At 38.2% G+C, this 15,962-nt stretch overlaps 1 protein-coding gene across 2 annotated transcripts in view; it reads left to right on the forward strand.

The window, feature by feature from the left end:
* Positions 1–15,962, forward strand: part of RAD51AP1 (RAD51 associated protein 1) — a 38,139-nt gene that overhangs the window by 1,289 nt on the left and 20,888 nt on the right. For both annotated transcript variants that reach the window (XM_038576521.1, XM_038576522.1), the window contains 4 exons: positions 1,804–1,853; positions 10,984–11,125; positions 13,487–13,596; positions 14,980–15,066. In XM_038576521.1, the coding sequence (XP_038432449.1) occupies positions 1,804–1,853; positions 10,984–11,125; positions 13,487–13,596; positions 14,980–15,066 (389 nt within the window). The remainder of the gene's footprint in view (positions 1–1,803; positions 1,854–10,983; positions 11,126–13,486; positions 13,597–14,979; positions 15,067–15,962) is intronic.

Raw genomic sequence — 15,962 nt, forward strand, 5'->3', positions numbered from 1 at the left:
AAGAATGGAAGATGGGGTAACAAGAATGGGAACAGGGAAACCGCCTTATCATTTGGGTAGTGGGTTGGAATAGAGTGTTACCAGTGGACATGGAATGGGGCAGATGAATTTGGGATGTATTTTGGAGATACTGCTGACAGACCTTGCTGATGAAGTGAATGTGGAGGTAAGGGAGAAAAAGAATCAAGGATGACTTCACAGTATTTTTAGCCTGAGCTACTTGAATGGATGATCTTTTTATTTTTTTTATTTATGATAGTCACACACAGAGAGAGAGAGAGGCAGAGACACAGGCAGAGGGAGAAGCAGACTCCATGCACCGGGAGCCCGACGTGGGATTCGATCCCAGGTCTCCAGGATCGCGCCCTGGGCCAAAGGCAGGCGCTAAACCGCTGCGCCACCCAGGGATCCCAATGGATGATCTTTGTACTAACCGAGGTGGGGAAGACTAGGAAAGGAAATAGATTCAGGAGATGTGGGGGATCAGAAGTCCCATTTTGAGCACATGAAGTCTGAAATTTATTTTAAACACCCAAGTAGCAAAGACATAATCCCCTTGTCTGCAATAGCAGTTGTCAAAATACTGCAGACCCTTAGGGTTCCTGAAACCCTCTAACCAAGGGAAAAAAAAAAAAAAAAAAAAGAGCCAGTTTCACTTAAGAATGTGATGTTGATGAAGCAGTAAGAAATCTCATATTCATTATAGGTCAACTGTTGAGCATACTTCTTTTTAAAGTTTTTATTATATTTTACTATTATTCAGTTTCAGTTTTTAAAGGGGTTTTCATATTTTATTCAGCTTTCAAATTCTTTAAAGAGTAGGAGAGTAACAAGAGTACTCTTCATTTGAATATTCCATATGAGGAAATGAAATGTAAAACATAAACTACTTCTACAGTGGTTGTCTTCAGAAAAAGCACTTGTGAGATTGAGTTGGGAACTGACCTCTTTTTTCATAGAACACCATTCTGCTTGAAAGAACAACTGGCCTACTAGGTTATTCACACTTGGGTACTTGGCAGAAGGTAGAAAAGAAAACCACATTTAGCGCCTAGAGGAAGGGAGAAGAAAGTGAGTTTATTTTCTCCAGTTTAAATATCACTTTTTTTTTTTTTAAGATTTTATTTATTTATTTGAGAGAGAGAGAGAGGACGAGCACGGGGAGAGGCAGAGAGGGGAGGGGAGGGGAGAAGCAGGCTCCCTGCCCTGGGGCTCAATCCCAAGACCCTGGAATCATGACCTGAGCCAGACACTTAATGGCCTGAGCCACCCAGGCACGCCAAATATCACTTTCTTCTAATGGCTCTCTAAAGTAATAGAAAGATTTGTTTCAGATGGTAGGTACAAAGTCATTCATCATTGTTTCAGTGTCTATACCATAAAGAACTTTGGTATTGTGGGGAGAGTAAAAATGAGAGGAAAATAGCTTTCAGTTTGTTCAAGTTTATAATCTTTAATAGGACGACAGAATGCACATACAAAACAAGAGAATACATAAACAGGAATTTATAAATGCCCCACAGCAATTGAACCGTATGTCAACTGTGTTAATGATGTTGATTACTTTTACTTTGATGGTTGTCTGAATTCATTTTTTTTTTATCAGGTGTATCAAGTAAAGTTGTGATTATTTCAGCTAATGCTAACTTCCTACTATAAAATCCAACTTTTGTTTCAAATTTAAGTATTCTTAAGAGGATTGAAGCACATTTTCCTTTACTCAAGACTGTAGTGAATAGTCTTAAGCACTGGAGGTGAGAAATTGGCGTTTATGTAATTAAAAAATTTCTCTCTTGGTCATAGGCATAAGAAACCAGTCAATTACTCACAGTTTGAGAACTCTGACAGCGATGGTAAGTAGAGATTTGTATTTTTGCTTTAAAATTTTGGAAATTTATTTATTTTCTCAGAGTTTATGACATGTGGAACTCTAACCTTGAACATATTGCCCAATTGTATATGAGTTAGGGCTAAAAAAATCCTGTAAGCATTTGGGATGATTATGGTGATAATTAAACTGACAAGAATTATGTACATAAGTGATAAACGAACAGGGCCGGGTGAAATGGCTCTTTAGATCTAAGCTATTCTAGGTTTATGTTTCTCATGGTAGGCTTTGTCTCCTCCTCTCCCTTCACCTAAGAAGGAAAACATTGTCTTTTGAAACACAAATGTGTTACAGATTATAATGTGAAATCCCCAATAATTGTACAATAAAAGAAGACCTTACATACCACATTTTCTTTATCTAGTTATCACTCAGTGGACATTCGGGCTCTTCCATAATTTGGCTATTGTAAATAATGCTGCTATAAACATTGGGGTGCATGTATCCTTTCGAATTAGTATTTTTGTATCCTTGGGTAAATATCTGCTAATGCAATTGCTGGATTGTATATTACTCAGCCATAAAGAAGAATGAAATTTTACCATTTGCAACGACAATGGATAGAGCTAGAGAGTATTATGCTATGTGAAATAAGTCAGAGAAAGACAAATACCATATGATCTCACTTATATGTGGAATTTAAGAAACAAAACAGATGAATGTGGCAGAGGGAGTGGGGGCGAGAGGCAAACCAAGAAATAGACTTAACTATAGAGAGCAAACTGATGATTACCAGAGCAAGGGTAGGAGAGGAGATGGGTGAAATAGGTGATGGGGAGTGAGGAGGGTAGCACTTGTGATGCAGACTGAATGTTGTATATAAGTGTTGAGTCACTAAATTCTAATAAAGTAATATACTGTATATTAACTAATAGGAATTTATTTATTTATTTTTTGTTTGTTTTTATTGAAGTTCGATTTGCCAACATATAGTATAACACCCAGTGCTCATCCCATCAAGTGCCCTTCACCCAGTTACTCCAACCCCCCACCCGCCTCCCCTTCCACTACCCCTTGTTCGTTTCCCAGAGTTAGGAGTCTCTCATGTTCTGTCACCCTCTCTGATTTTTCCCATTCAGTTCCTCTCCTTTCCCCTTTAATTCCGTTCACTATTATATTCCCTGTAGGTATGAGTGAAACCATATGATGATTATCCTTCTCTGATTGACTTACTTCTCTCAGCATAATACCCTCCAGTTCTATCCACGTCAAAGCAAATGGTGGGTATTTGTCATTTCTAATGGCTGAGTAATATTCCATTGTATACATAGACCACATCTTCTTTATCCATTTGTCTGTCGAAGGACATCAAGGCTCCTCCCACAGTTTGGCTATTATGGACATTGCTGCTATAAACATCGGGGTGCAGGTGTCCTGCCGATTCACTGCATCTGTATCTTTGGGGTAAATCCCCAACAGTGCAATTGCTGGGTCGTAGGCAGTTCTATTTTTAACTCCTTGAGGAACCTCCACACAGTTTTCTAGAGTGGCTGTACCACTTCACATTCCCAGCAACAGGGCAAGAAGGTCCCCTTTCTCCACATCCTCTGCAACATTTGTTGTTTCCTGTCTTGTTAATTTTCACCATTCTCACTGGGGTGAGGTGGTATCTCATTGTGGTTTTGATTTGTATTTCCCTGATGGCAAGTGATGCGGAGCATCTTCTCATGTGCTAGTTGGCCATGTGTATGTCTTCTTTGGTGAAATTTTTGTTCGTGTCTTCTGCCCATTTCATGATTGGATTTGTTTCTTTCTTGGGAGTTGAGTTCAATAAGTTCTTTATAGATCTGGGATACTAGCCCTTTATCTATATGCCATTTGCAAATGTCTTTTCCCATTCTGTAGGTTGTCTTTTAGTTTTGTTAACTGTTTCTTTTGTTGTGTAGAAGCTTTTTATCCTGATTAAGTCCCACTAGTTCATTTTTGCTTTTGTTTCCCTTGCCTTTATGGATGTATCTTGCAAGAAGTTACTTTGGCTGAGTTCAAAAAGGGTGTTGCCTGTGTTCTCCTCTAGGATTCTGATGGATTCTTGTCTCACATTTAGATCTTTCATCCATTTTGAGTTTATCTTTGTGTCTGGTATAAGAGAATGGTCTAGTTTCATTCTTCTGCATGTGGATGTCCAATTTTCCCAGCGCCATTTATTGAAGAGACTGTCCTTTTTCCAGTGGATAGTCTTCCCTGCTTTGTTGTATTCAACAAAGCTGATCATAAAGTTGAGGGTCCACTTCTGGATTCTCTATTCTGTTCCATTGATCTATGTGTCTATTTTTGTGCCAGTACCACAATATCTTGATGACTACAGCTTTGTAGTACAACCTGAAATCTGACATTGTGATGCCCTGGCTCTGGTTTTCTTTTTCAATATTCCTCTGGCTATTTGGGGTCTTTTCTGATTCCACACAAATCTTAAGATGATTTGTTCCAACTCTCCAAAGAAAATTCGTGGTATTTTGGTAGGGATTGCATTAAATGTGTAAATTGCCCTGGGTAGCATAAACATTTTCACAATATTTATTCTTCCAATCCATGAGCATGGAATATTTTTCCATCTCTTTATGTCTTCCTCAATTTCTTTCAGAAGTTTTCTGTAGTTTTTACGGTATAGATTCTTTACCTCTTTGGTTGAGTTTATTCCTAGGTATCTTATGGTTTTGGGTGCAATTGTAAATGGGATCGATTTCCTTAATTTCTCTTTTTTCTGCCTCATCGTTAGTATATAGAAATGCCACTGATTTCTGGGCATTGATTTTTGTATCCTGCCACATTGCTGAATTTCTGTATGAGTTCTAGCAATCTTGGGGTGGAGTCTTTTGGGTTTTCTATGTACAGTATCATGTCATCTGAAGAGGGAGAGTTTGACTTCTTCTTTGCCAATTTGAATGCCTTTATGTCTTTTTGTTGTCTGATTGCTGAGGCTAGGACTTCTAGTACTATGTTGACTAACAGTGGTGAGAGTGAACATTCCTGTCATGTTCCCGATCTTAGGGGAAAGGCTCCCAGTGTTTCCCCATTGAGAATGATATTTGCTGTGGGCTTTTCATAGATGACTTGTAAGATGCTGAGGAATGTTCCCTTTATTCCTACACTCTGAAGAGGAACGGATGCTGTATTTTGTCAAATGCTTTCTCTGCATCTATTGAGAGGATCATATGGTTCTTGTTTTTTCTGTTGCTGATATGATGAATCACATTGATTGTTTTACGAGTGTTGAACCAGCCTTGCGTCCCGGGGATAAATCCCACTTGGTCATGGTGAATAATCTTCTTAATGTATTGTTGGATCCTATTGGCTAGTATCTTGTTGAGAATTTTTGCATCTGTGTTCCTCAGGGATATTGGTCTATAATTCTCCTTTTTGGTGGGATCTTTGTCTGGTTTTGGAATTAAGGTGATGCTGGCCTCGTAGAATGAGTTTGGTAGTACTCCATCTCTTTCTATCTTTCCAAACAGCTTTAGTAGAATAGGTATGGTTTCTTCTTTAAATGTTTGTGAGAATTCCCAAGGGAAGCCATCTGGCCTTGGACTTTTGTGTCTTGGGAGGTTTTTGATGACTGCTTCAATTTCCTCCCTGGTTATTGGCCTGTTCAGGTTTTGTGTTTCTTCCTGTTCCAGTTTTGGTAGTTTCTGGTTTTCCAGAAATGCGTCCATTTCTTCTAGATTGCCTAATTTATTGGCGTATATCTGCTCATAATATGTTTTTTTTTTTTTAAGATTTATTTATTTATTTATTCAGAGAGAGCGAAAGAGAGGCAGAGACACAGACAGAGGGAGAAGCAGGCCCCATGCAGGGAGCCCGACGTGGGACTCAATCCCAGGTCTCCAGGATCACACCTGGGCTGCAGGCGGCGCTAAACCTGCTGCACCACCGGGGCTGCCCTCATACTATGTTTTTAAAATCGTTTGTATTTCCTTGGTATTGGTGGTGATCTTTCCTTTCTCATGCGTGATTTTATTAATTTGAGTCTTTTTTTCTTTTTAACAAGGCTAGCTAATATTTTATCTATTTTATTAATTCTTTCAAAGATCCAGCTCCTGGTTTGGTTGATCTATTCTACAGTTCTTCTAGTCTCTATATCTTTGAGTTCTGCTCGGATCTCTCTTCTGCTTGGTGTTAAGTTTTATTTGCTGTTCTTTCTCCAATCCTTTAGGTACGAGGTTAGCTTGTGTATTTGAGTTTTTTCCAATTTTTTTGAGAGAGGTTTGTATTGCGATGTATTTCCCTCTTAGGTCCGCTTTTGCTGTATCCCAAAGATTTTGAACGGTTGTATCTTCATTTTCATTAGTTTCCACAAATCTTTTTAATTCTTTAATTTCCTGGTTGACCCATTCATCTTTTAGTAGGGTGCTCTTTAGCCTCCACGTGTTTGAGTTTCTTCCAAATTTCTTCTTGTGATTGAATTCTAGTTTTAAGGCATTGTGATCTGAAAATATGCAGGGGACTATCCCAATCTTTTGGTATCGGTTGAGACCTGATTTGTGACCTAGTATGTGGTGTATTCTAGAGAAAGTTCCACGTTCACTTTGAAGAGTGTGTATTCAGTTGTGTTCGGATGGAAAGTTCTGTATATATCTGTGAAATCTATTTGGTCCAGTGTATCATTTAAGGCTCTTAGTTTCTTTGGTGATGTTGTGCTTAGAAGATCTGTCATTTGCAGAAAGTGCCATGTTGAAGTTTCCTACTATTAGTGTATTATTATCTAAGTATGTCTTAACTTTGGTTATTAACTGATTGATATACCTGGCAGCTCCCTCATTAGGGGCATAAATATTCGTGATTGTTAGGTCTTATTGTTGGATAGAACCTTTAAGTATAATATAGTGTCCCTCTTCTCTTACTACAGTCTTTGGTATAAACTTTATCTGATATGAGGATTGCTACCCCAGTTTTCTTTTGAGGACCAATTGAATGGTAAATGTTTCTCCACCCCCTCAATTTCAGGCTAGAGATGTCCTTAGGTCTAAAATGAGTCTCTTGTATACAGCATATAGATGGGTCTAGCTTTTTTTATCCAGTCCGATGTCTGCGTCTTTGGATGGAATTATTTAGCCCATTCATGTTCAGAGTAACTATTGAATGGTATGAATTTAGTATCACTGTATTACCTATTCAGTCCCTGTTTTTGTGGATTGTTTCTTTGGGCTCCCTCTTTCTTTTACAGGGTCCCCCTTGATATTTCTTGCAGAGCCGGTTTGGTGGTCGCATATTCTTTCAGTTTCTGCCTATCCTGGAAGCTCTTTATCTCTCCTTCTATTCTGAATGACAGCCTTGCTGGATAAAGTATTCTTGGCTACTTGTTCTTCTCATTTAGTACCCTAAATATATCCTGCCAGCCCTTTCTGGCCTCCAGGTCTCTGTGGAAAGGTCTGCTGTTAATCTGATATTTCTCCCCATATAAGTTAGGGATCTCTTGTCTCCCACTGTTTTAAGAATTTTCTCTTTATCTTTGAAATTTGCAAGTTTCACTATTAAATGTTGAGGTGTTAAACGGTTTTTATTGATTTTGGGGGGGAATCTTCTCTATCTCTTGCATCTAAATGCCTGTTTCCTTCCCCAATTAGGGAAGTTCTCAGCTATGATTTGTTCAAATATACTTTGTGGGCCACTCTCTCTCAACCTCTTCTGGAATCCCAGTTATATGTATATTCTTCCTTCTCAAGCTATCATTTATTTCCCTAAGCCTTTCCTCATGGGCTCTTAATTGTTTTTCTCTTTTTTCCTCAGCTTCCTTCCTTACCATCAACTTGTCTTCTATGTCACTCACTCTCTCTTCCACCTCATTAACTATCAGTTAGGATATCCAGTTTGGATTGAATCTCATTTAATCTGTTTTTCATTTTGGCCTGAATAGATCTCAATTATGCAGTAACGATGTCTCTAGCATCCTTTATGCTTTTTTTTCCAGAGCCACCAATAGCTTTATAATTGTACTTCTGAATTGAATTTGTGACATTATATTGAAATCCAATTTCTGTAACTCTGTGGCAGAGAGTACTGTTTCCAGTTCTTAATTTTTTGGTGAATTCTTCCTTCTAGTCATTTTGTCCAGTGCAGAGTGGCCGTATGAGCGGGCTGAGTCAAAAATATCAACCATGACCTTAGTAAAATATACCCTAGGTGATTCCGAAGAGTCAGAGACCAGAAAATAAAGAACAGAACAAATGAAACAAAAGGAACACTAAAGTTGAAAAACAAATTTTAAAACATAGTAAAAATCAAAAGCTAAAAATCAAAAACAAGAGAAAAAAGGAAAAAAAAGTAAAGAAAAAGAGGAAACAGAAAAAAGGGGGGGATGGTAGTGGTGAAGAAGTAGTAGAGGAGAGAGAGTGCAGTCTGCCCGAGGGGTCCTAGAGAGTGATCCTCTTGGTTCTGAGTGTATTTTGTTGTGTATGTTAGAAGATGCTAAATCCCAAAGTTATATAAGCCAGCAATACTTATAGAAAGCCCCAATGTTGACCACCAAAACATAACAAGATAAAAGAGGGGGCAGAATGAGACAGAAGAGAGAATATAATCTCACAGAATGAACCAACATGGTATTCCACTTGGTTCTGGATATATGTTCATTGTGTTTTAGAAGGTATTAACTTCTACCATTTAAAAACAAAATGTGGCAGAAAAAAACAAAAACACAAAAACCCATGTCTCGTGTATCAACCAAAATTAAATTGAATACATTGAAGGGAATCCAGAAGTGGAAAATATATCTAAGACATGTAATTGTATAAATATGAAAATCAAAAAGGAATAAAGTTAAAAATGAAGAGCTGGCAAAATATTTAAGGTGGGAAAAGAGAAAAAATATTGGAGATTTTTAGTCTGATATAAAAACGAGTCATAATGGAAAAAGGGAAAAAAAAAAAAAGAAAAAAGGGACCCTACTATTTTCCCTCGGTCCTGGAGCTTTCCAGTGCTGCTTGGTCAATAAACTTGCAATTCCCTTCCAGCAGTTCTTCTTGGGGAGGGGTCTGCTGTGTTGATTCTCAGGTGTGTGTTCCTGGGTGGAGATGCCCTGCCCCCACCAGGTGCTGGACTTAGTGTGAGCTGTTTATCCTGTGAGGCTTTGTGCCATGGTGGCCTCGCCCCTCCTAGGCACAGGGTGAAACAAAGAGGAAAAACAACAACGCTGTGGTCAGATTTCAAGCTCTGGAGTCGAGCTCCCCCCGAGTAACCACAGTCTCCCAGTCTGCACTGGCCTATGTGCTCCTTGGGGGGGGGGGGGGCAGGCACAGGTGCACTGGTCTTCACAGCTTGCGAGGCGCCTAGTGTCAGGAGAGTTCTTGCTTTCCTGTGCCCTGCCTGCTTCTGTCTGTCTCAGGGGGAATACAGGATCGCTGGCTTTGTCCACTTGGGCATCCTGGGATCTGAGACCCTATGCCAGTGGACCCGTGCTCCCGGGGACCGCCTCTTCCAAAGGGAACGGGGCACAGCCACCCCCTTTCCGGAGCCAGCCCACCTAACCAACTGGCTTCTCCCAAGTACCCCAGAAGGTGGCGGCACTCCAGCCCTTTACACATATTGGACTGTGCTTTGCAGTGAGCTTTTCCCCCGGGTGCCCCTCCTCTTATAGCGACTCTGGGAGTCTTGAGGCTTCACTGCGTCTCCTGCAATTCAGCACGATTTCCCTCCTAAGCACTTTTCCATCAGGGAAAACTCTGGCAGCGGGGATTTTTAAAGTTCCTGCTTCTCTAGGGCTGGGCTTTCCTGCCCTGAAGGCTTTTGCCTCTCTGCTTTAGCCTGGCTACTTGCAGTTCCCCTCCCTCAGTTTATTCTTTTTTATTTTTACTTTTGCCTTCTTACCTTGTTAGAAGCGAAGACTTTTCTCTCTGTAGCATTCCAGTTCAGGTCGAATTCATAGGTGTTTAGGATGTTTTGAAAGTTATCTGGGTAAGTTTGTGGAGCCAAGTGAGTTGAGGACCCCTACACTTCCACCATCTTTCCCCTCCCTCATCTAATAGGAATTTAAACAAAAACTTGGAAGAAAAAAAAGCAAGACCTTGAAGAAAGGTATACTCTATTGGGTTATGTATTTTTTTTTTTTTTTTGTCTCTGCTATTAGGGAACTTTGGTCAGAAAGTGTGAGAAACATTTAGTTAAAAAAAATATATTTAAAGATTTTATTTACTCATGAGAGATACAGAGAGGCATAGGCAGAGGGAGAAGTGGGGGGCCTGATGTAGGACTTGATCCCAGGACCGTGGGATCATGACCTGAGCCAAAGGCAGACACACAACCACTAAGCCACCCAGGTGCCCCTCCATTATGTTTTAACTAGGTTTTGTATTTCTCAGACCACCAGAGCTTTCTGTGAGTTAAATGTTTAGTTATCTGAGGTATGAGGAACCTAATTCTTGCACTGGACTCAACCATAAGTGCGTCTAAGATTTGGGACAAATATTGACTCAAACTTGTAGCTTTTTATTACTGTCATCAGTAGGTCAGCAGATTTTTTTTTTTTTTTTTATTGGTGTTCAATTTACTAACATACAGAATAACACCCAGTGCCCGTCACCCATTCACTCCCACCCCCCGCCCTCCTCCCCTTCTACCACCCCTAGTTCGTTTCCCAGAGTTAGCAGTCTTTACGTTCTGTCTCCGTTTCTGATATTTATAAATTGCCAATTGTGTTCTAGACATTATGAAGTGGAGGTGTGGGGCAAGGCACAGGTTATCATATTCCTATATGAGGAAGCTTGAAAAAGACAACATGTATTAATGAATACTGATGCTGCAATTAAGCTTACATGTGCCTGGAAATTATTTACACATGTTTCATGCATGAGTGTCAAAGCTACAGCAGCAGTTTTGTGTTAGATGTCAATGGAACTGTATTAGTTTTTTAGTGAATTGTCTTTACTAGACTTGATAGTTTAATAAATAAAAGCCACTAAAACAAAGTTGAAAAGCATGAGCGGAAATAAGACAAACAATATGCCAACATTTTTTACATTGTGGTGTTAAACAATTTTCTTAATGTTTAAAACTTGAACACATACTGTAATGAATTTCAACTGATCAGAAAATGTTTTTATTTATTTCTTACTTAGGAAAAGCAATTTCATATATCCTTTTATTTTTGATTCACATATAAATAGATGACTTTGTTTCTGCAACTGCACCTTTAAATAAGAAACCCCGAACAACACCAAAGGAGCTAAAACTAGAAACAAGGAAACCTAAACTGAAGAATCTCCAGAAGGAAGATATCCCAGCACAAGAGAAAACTCCTAAAAAAAGGTGAGAGGTAAGACATACAGTAAATATACAGTAGATATGTTAATTTAAGAGGGACAGATTCAAACTCTTGGCTTAAATTATTACTTGAGCAGAGTCAGAGGTATTATTTATTTAGTGCATGTAGAAGAATAGGAATGTACCATTATTAATCCCCTTCTGACTTCCTGCCTTAAAAAAATCCATAAACATGTAAGGAAATAATCATTTCAGTATTAAGACAATCGTAATTACAAAGTTTAGGAGTTACAGCTTAATTTTATAGGAATCTGTACCTGTCTTGAAGTCCTCAAATCTTATAAGACCACTTTTTAAAAATCACATTTCTAAGGATAGTTTTATAAAAATTAAAACCCATGAATTTTTATGCAGATAAAAGATACTTCCTCTTTATATTGTTGAGACTTGTCCAGCACTGAGTAGTTCCTATAGTTTGTAGACATATCCTGGATTTCCATTAGTTAGTACCAAGAGAGAAGAGAGGAATGAGGGAAGGAAGTCCCAAGTGGCCCCAAACCTGTATAATGGAGAGGAGATGGGCAGATGGGGAGTATTAACAAATGGAACATGGGGCGTGATATGGTTCAGCATGATATGATATGCTGCGGGTATTAGAAAAGTTCATTAACCTAGAGTGATTTACCCTGTGTTCTGCTCTTTACCTTTTTCTCTTATTTTCATTTTTGTTTTTGAGCTTCTTATTCTACATTTCAAACACAGTGAAAAAAATAACCTACAGATGGGAGAGAATATTTGCCAATCATATAATTGATGAGGGATTTGTATTCAGAATATATAAAGAACTCTTACAGCTCAACAATAAAAAGACTAATAACCCAATTTACAAAATGGGCAAAGGATTTGAGTAGACATTTCTCCAAAGAAGATCTACAAATGGCTAATAAGCACATAAAAAATGCTTGTCATCCTTAGCCATCAGGGAAGTACAAATCAAAATCATGGTAAAATGGTACTTCACACCCACTGGGATGGCCATAATCTAAAAGACAGACAATAACTAGTGTTAAAGAGGAAATGGAGAAATTGGAACTCTCATACATTGTTGCTGGGAATGTAAAATGGTGCAGCCACATTGAAAAGCAGAGTTAGCAGTTCTCAAAATGTTAAACACTGAATTATTCATGACCCAGCCTATTATATACCCAGGAGAAATGAAAACATATACCCACAGAAAAACTTGGACATGAAGGTTCACAGCATTATTCATAATAGCCAAAAAATGGAAGCATCCTAAATATCCATCCACTGGTGAATAGGAATAAATAAAATGTCTGTCTATACACTGGAATATTATTCAGCAATGAAAAGAAGTACTGATGATATATGCTACAAAATGGATGAACCTTGAAAACATGCTGAGCAAAAGCAGCCAAATATAAAAGGCCATGTGTATGATTCCACTAATATGAAATGTCTAGAATAGGTGAGTCCATAGAAAGTAGATTAGTGGTTTCCAGGTGTTGGAAGGGGGAAGCAGGGCGTGACTGCTAATGGATATAGGGTTTCTTTTTGGGGTGATGAAAATACTCTGAGGTTAGATAGCAGTGACGATTTCTCAACTCTAAATATACTAAAGACTGCTGAATTGTACACTTTAAAAGGGTGAGTTTTATACTATATGAATTATATCTCAATAGAACTTTTGTTTTTTAAAAAATAATAAATCTTGAAAGATGCATCTCAATATTTTATCCTTTATGTAACCTTTTTCTTTTTAATATTTGATTTCTCTTCTCAAGTACCATAGTGCTTTTGACCACTGCAATATGAAACATAATAATCTACATGTGTAGGATAATTATTAGTGTGTCTTATTTCCCTACATTCCTCATTAATTGCAGACACCTTGAGGGTACTTTTAGTATTCTATCCAGTGTTGTGGCGCATACACAGTAAGTACCTGGTGACAAATTTGTTAAAGTCAAGATGAGGAGGAACAGATTTGTTAAAAACCAGTTTAGTAGAAGAGCTATAATACTTGTCTAAGGAGGTATAAGTGAGGTCGGGGAAGATTCCTAAGTGGATTTTTCAGCCAAGCTTTTATAATAGGTTGAGCAGGTGCTTGGAATCGGTAGTGAGGATTGGCATTACACAGAAAGGGAACAGTTTTTTACAATGGCACTTGCTGCTCCTCTTGTAAATCTCTTATGCTAAATGCAACATGACATTACTACATATTTAGCAGTGTTGTCATTAAAGTCAATTATGATCATGATTACAATTTAAAAGCATTTTTGTGAGGTTAGCAGCTCTTAAATAGTAATTCAGGAAAATCACAGATTTTGCTATTTGGTCGAGATTGGCATTTTTAAAAACTCATTTTTATTTGTGTGTTCACCTCAGGATGGCTTTAGATGACAAGCTCTACCAGCGAGACTTAGAAGTCGCACTAGCTTTATCAGTGAAGGAACTTCCGACAGTCACCATTGATGTGGAAGAGGCTCAAGATAAAAGTAATTTTATTTTCCATATATTTATCTTTATGTCCTTATTGTTTTCATAATCATTTCTCTGGGTGAGCCTTTACAGAGGAAAAGAATAAAATTTTAAAACTTTGGATAACAAATGGAATACTTTGCAGAGGGACACAATTAGATTCAGTTGCTTATTCTGCTGCATAAATCTCATACACACACACATCTCTGCTTAACACTTAAACTTGTGGTCATGGACTATGAGCTTGGATTTTTGTGTATAGTGGGGATTTAATCTCTTGATCAAATGAATTGAGATCAATTCAATACAATCAATACAATTCAATACAATTCAATACAATCAATACAATCATAACAATCCAACTATTTTCTCTCAAAATTCAAATCAGTTAAACATGACCTATTGATGGTAATTTTTATTATTTATAAAAGTTAACGATTCTAGTTTGGTTAGCAAGCTCAGTGGAAGTAAGAGATGTGTGACTTCTGGACTTCTCTGGGTTTTTCTCCTTTGATTTGTCTGCCACCTGTGCAGCAGATGGCAGAGGCAGAAATCATTATTCCTGGAAAAGATACTGAAACTTAAAATACCTTTTTGATGAAACAAAACAGTTTCAAAAGGACTTAACTTATGATGGAGGATAATTTTTAGCTCATTAGCTTATTTAGGGGTATAGATGTTTAAGTCAGTATTGCCTTCTTTTTGGAAATGAATGAGACACTCTTGATTAGGGAGTCATTTAGTAATCAGGAAATCAAGGAAACATAAAAACAATTGTTTTATATCTAAAAATTGAGGAAATGAAATCCATCTTTCTCTTGTAAAGGATGGTAAAATACATAGCAGAATTTCCTTGGAAATATCACTTTTCATAGATTAATGTACTTTATAGTAATGGGATTTAATAGTACCAATTATTGTGACTAAAAGTCCTCTTGAAATACTTTAGATCATTTTAAGGTTATTATAATGATTGAAGAGGCTTTGTTAGTAAGAGTGTGTATCTGCCTACACAGAAATGACAGTTAATATTTATTGACTGTTTCCTGTGTGCTGGGCAATAAGCAATTCCTACATGTGGTTGACATTTAATCCCCCACAATAATCCCAATTAATCCACACACTATTTATTATTTCTGTATTATCGATGAGGACATTAAGTCTTAGAGGGGATAAGTAACTTTCCAGTGGTCATATAGCCAATGTTTCAACTGAAGTCTCAGTCTGATTTCAGAGCCCAAACTCTTAACCATATCCTTTCCAAGGTAAATCATTGTGTTATAAGTCTGCATCATTTATCTGTATCTGGATGCCTTTACATTTGAGCACCAATTTTCCTATTTCTGCTCATTGGCTGATTAAGATGCATCTGTACTTTTTGTCCTCTTCCTTGTCTTTAGGCACTGGGAAATGTGGCAGCAGCGAAACTGGGACAATGAATAAGGCTCCCCATATCTCTAATTGCAGTGTAGCCAGTGATTATTTAGGTAAGTTTTGATATTAGTAATAATACTTACTTTTTCTGGGATGCCTGGGTAGCTCAGTGGTTGAGCATCTGCCTTCGGCTCAGGGTGTGATCCCAGGGTCCTGGGATCAAGTCCCACATCAGGCTCCCTGCAGAGAGCCTGCTTCTCCCTCTGCCTATGCCTGTGCCTCTCTTTCTCTCTCTGTATCTCTCATGAATAAATAAATCAAATCTTTAAAAGAAATTTACTTTTTCTATTGACAGTGCTGTTTTCCTAACTTTTATTTAAATACCTGACCCTGCAGAGACTCATTGGGAAAGGGGGAGAAAATTGAATGGGAAGAAATCAGAGAGGAAGATAAACCATGAGAGACTCTGAGCTCTAGGAAACAAACTGAGGGTTGCTGAAGGGGAGGTGGTTGAGGGATGGGGTAACTGGGTGATGGGCATTATGGAGGGCACAGAATGTGATGAGCACTGGGTGTTATATACAACTGATGAATCACTGAATTCTACCTCTGAAACTAATGATGTACTATATGTTGGCTAATTGAATTAAAATTAAAAAAAAAAAAAAACCTGACGCTAGCTAGAACCAAGATACTTAAATTTGTTAAGGTTCCCTTCACCTCTTCTCCTTTGTTTCTTTGTGTTTTAGCTTTCTTCCTTTTTACTGCAGACCTGTTTTCTTCTTTCCAGGGGGAGGGTCATGACTACCATGGCTTCTAGTCAATAGCTGTTGACCACTGAAAAAAAGGGGCTTCATCTTCCCAGCTCCAGTTTTACAATTTCTTGGGGCAAGAATCCTCAGTTGGGCTGTCTTGTCAGGAGACTGAGGTATTATGATTGACCCACATTGGACTGTGTGGTCTCTCAGAAGCCACGGAGGGATGAGGCAGGGCAAATAAAAACAACAGA

The sequence above is a fragment of the Canis lupus genome, chromosome 27, assembly GCF_011100685.1.
Source record: "Canis lupus familiaris isolate Mischka breed German Shepherd chromosome 27, alternate assembly UU_Cfam_GSD_1.0, whole genome shotgun sequence".
Lineage (NCBI taxonomy): Eukaryota > Metazoa > Chordata > Mammalia > Carnivora > Canidae > Canis > Canis lupus.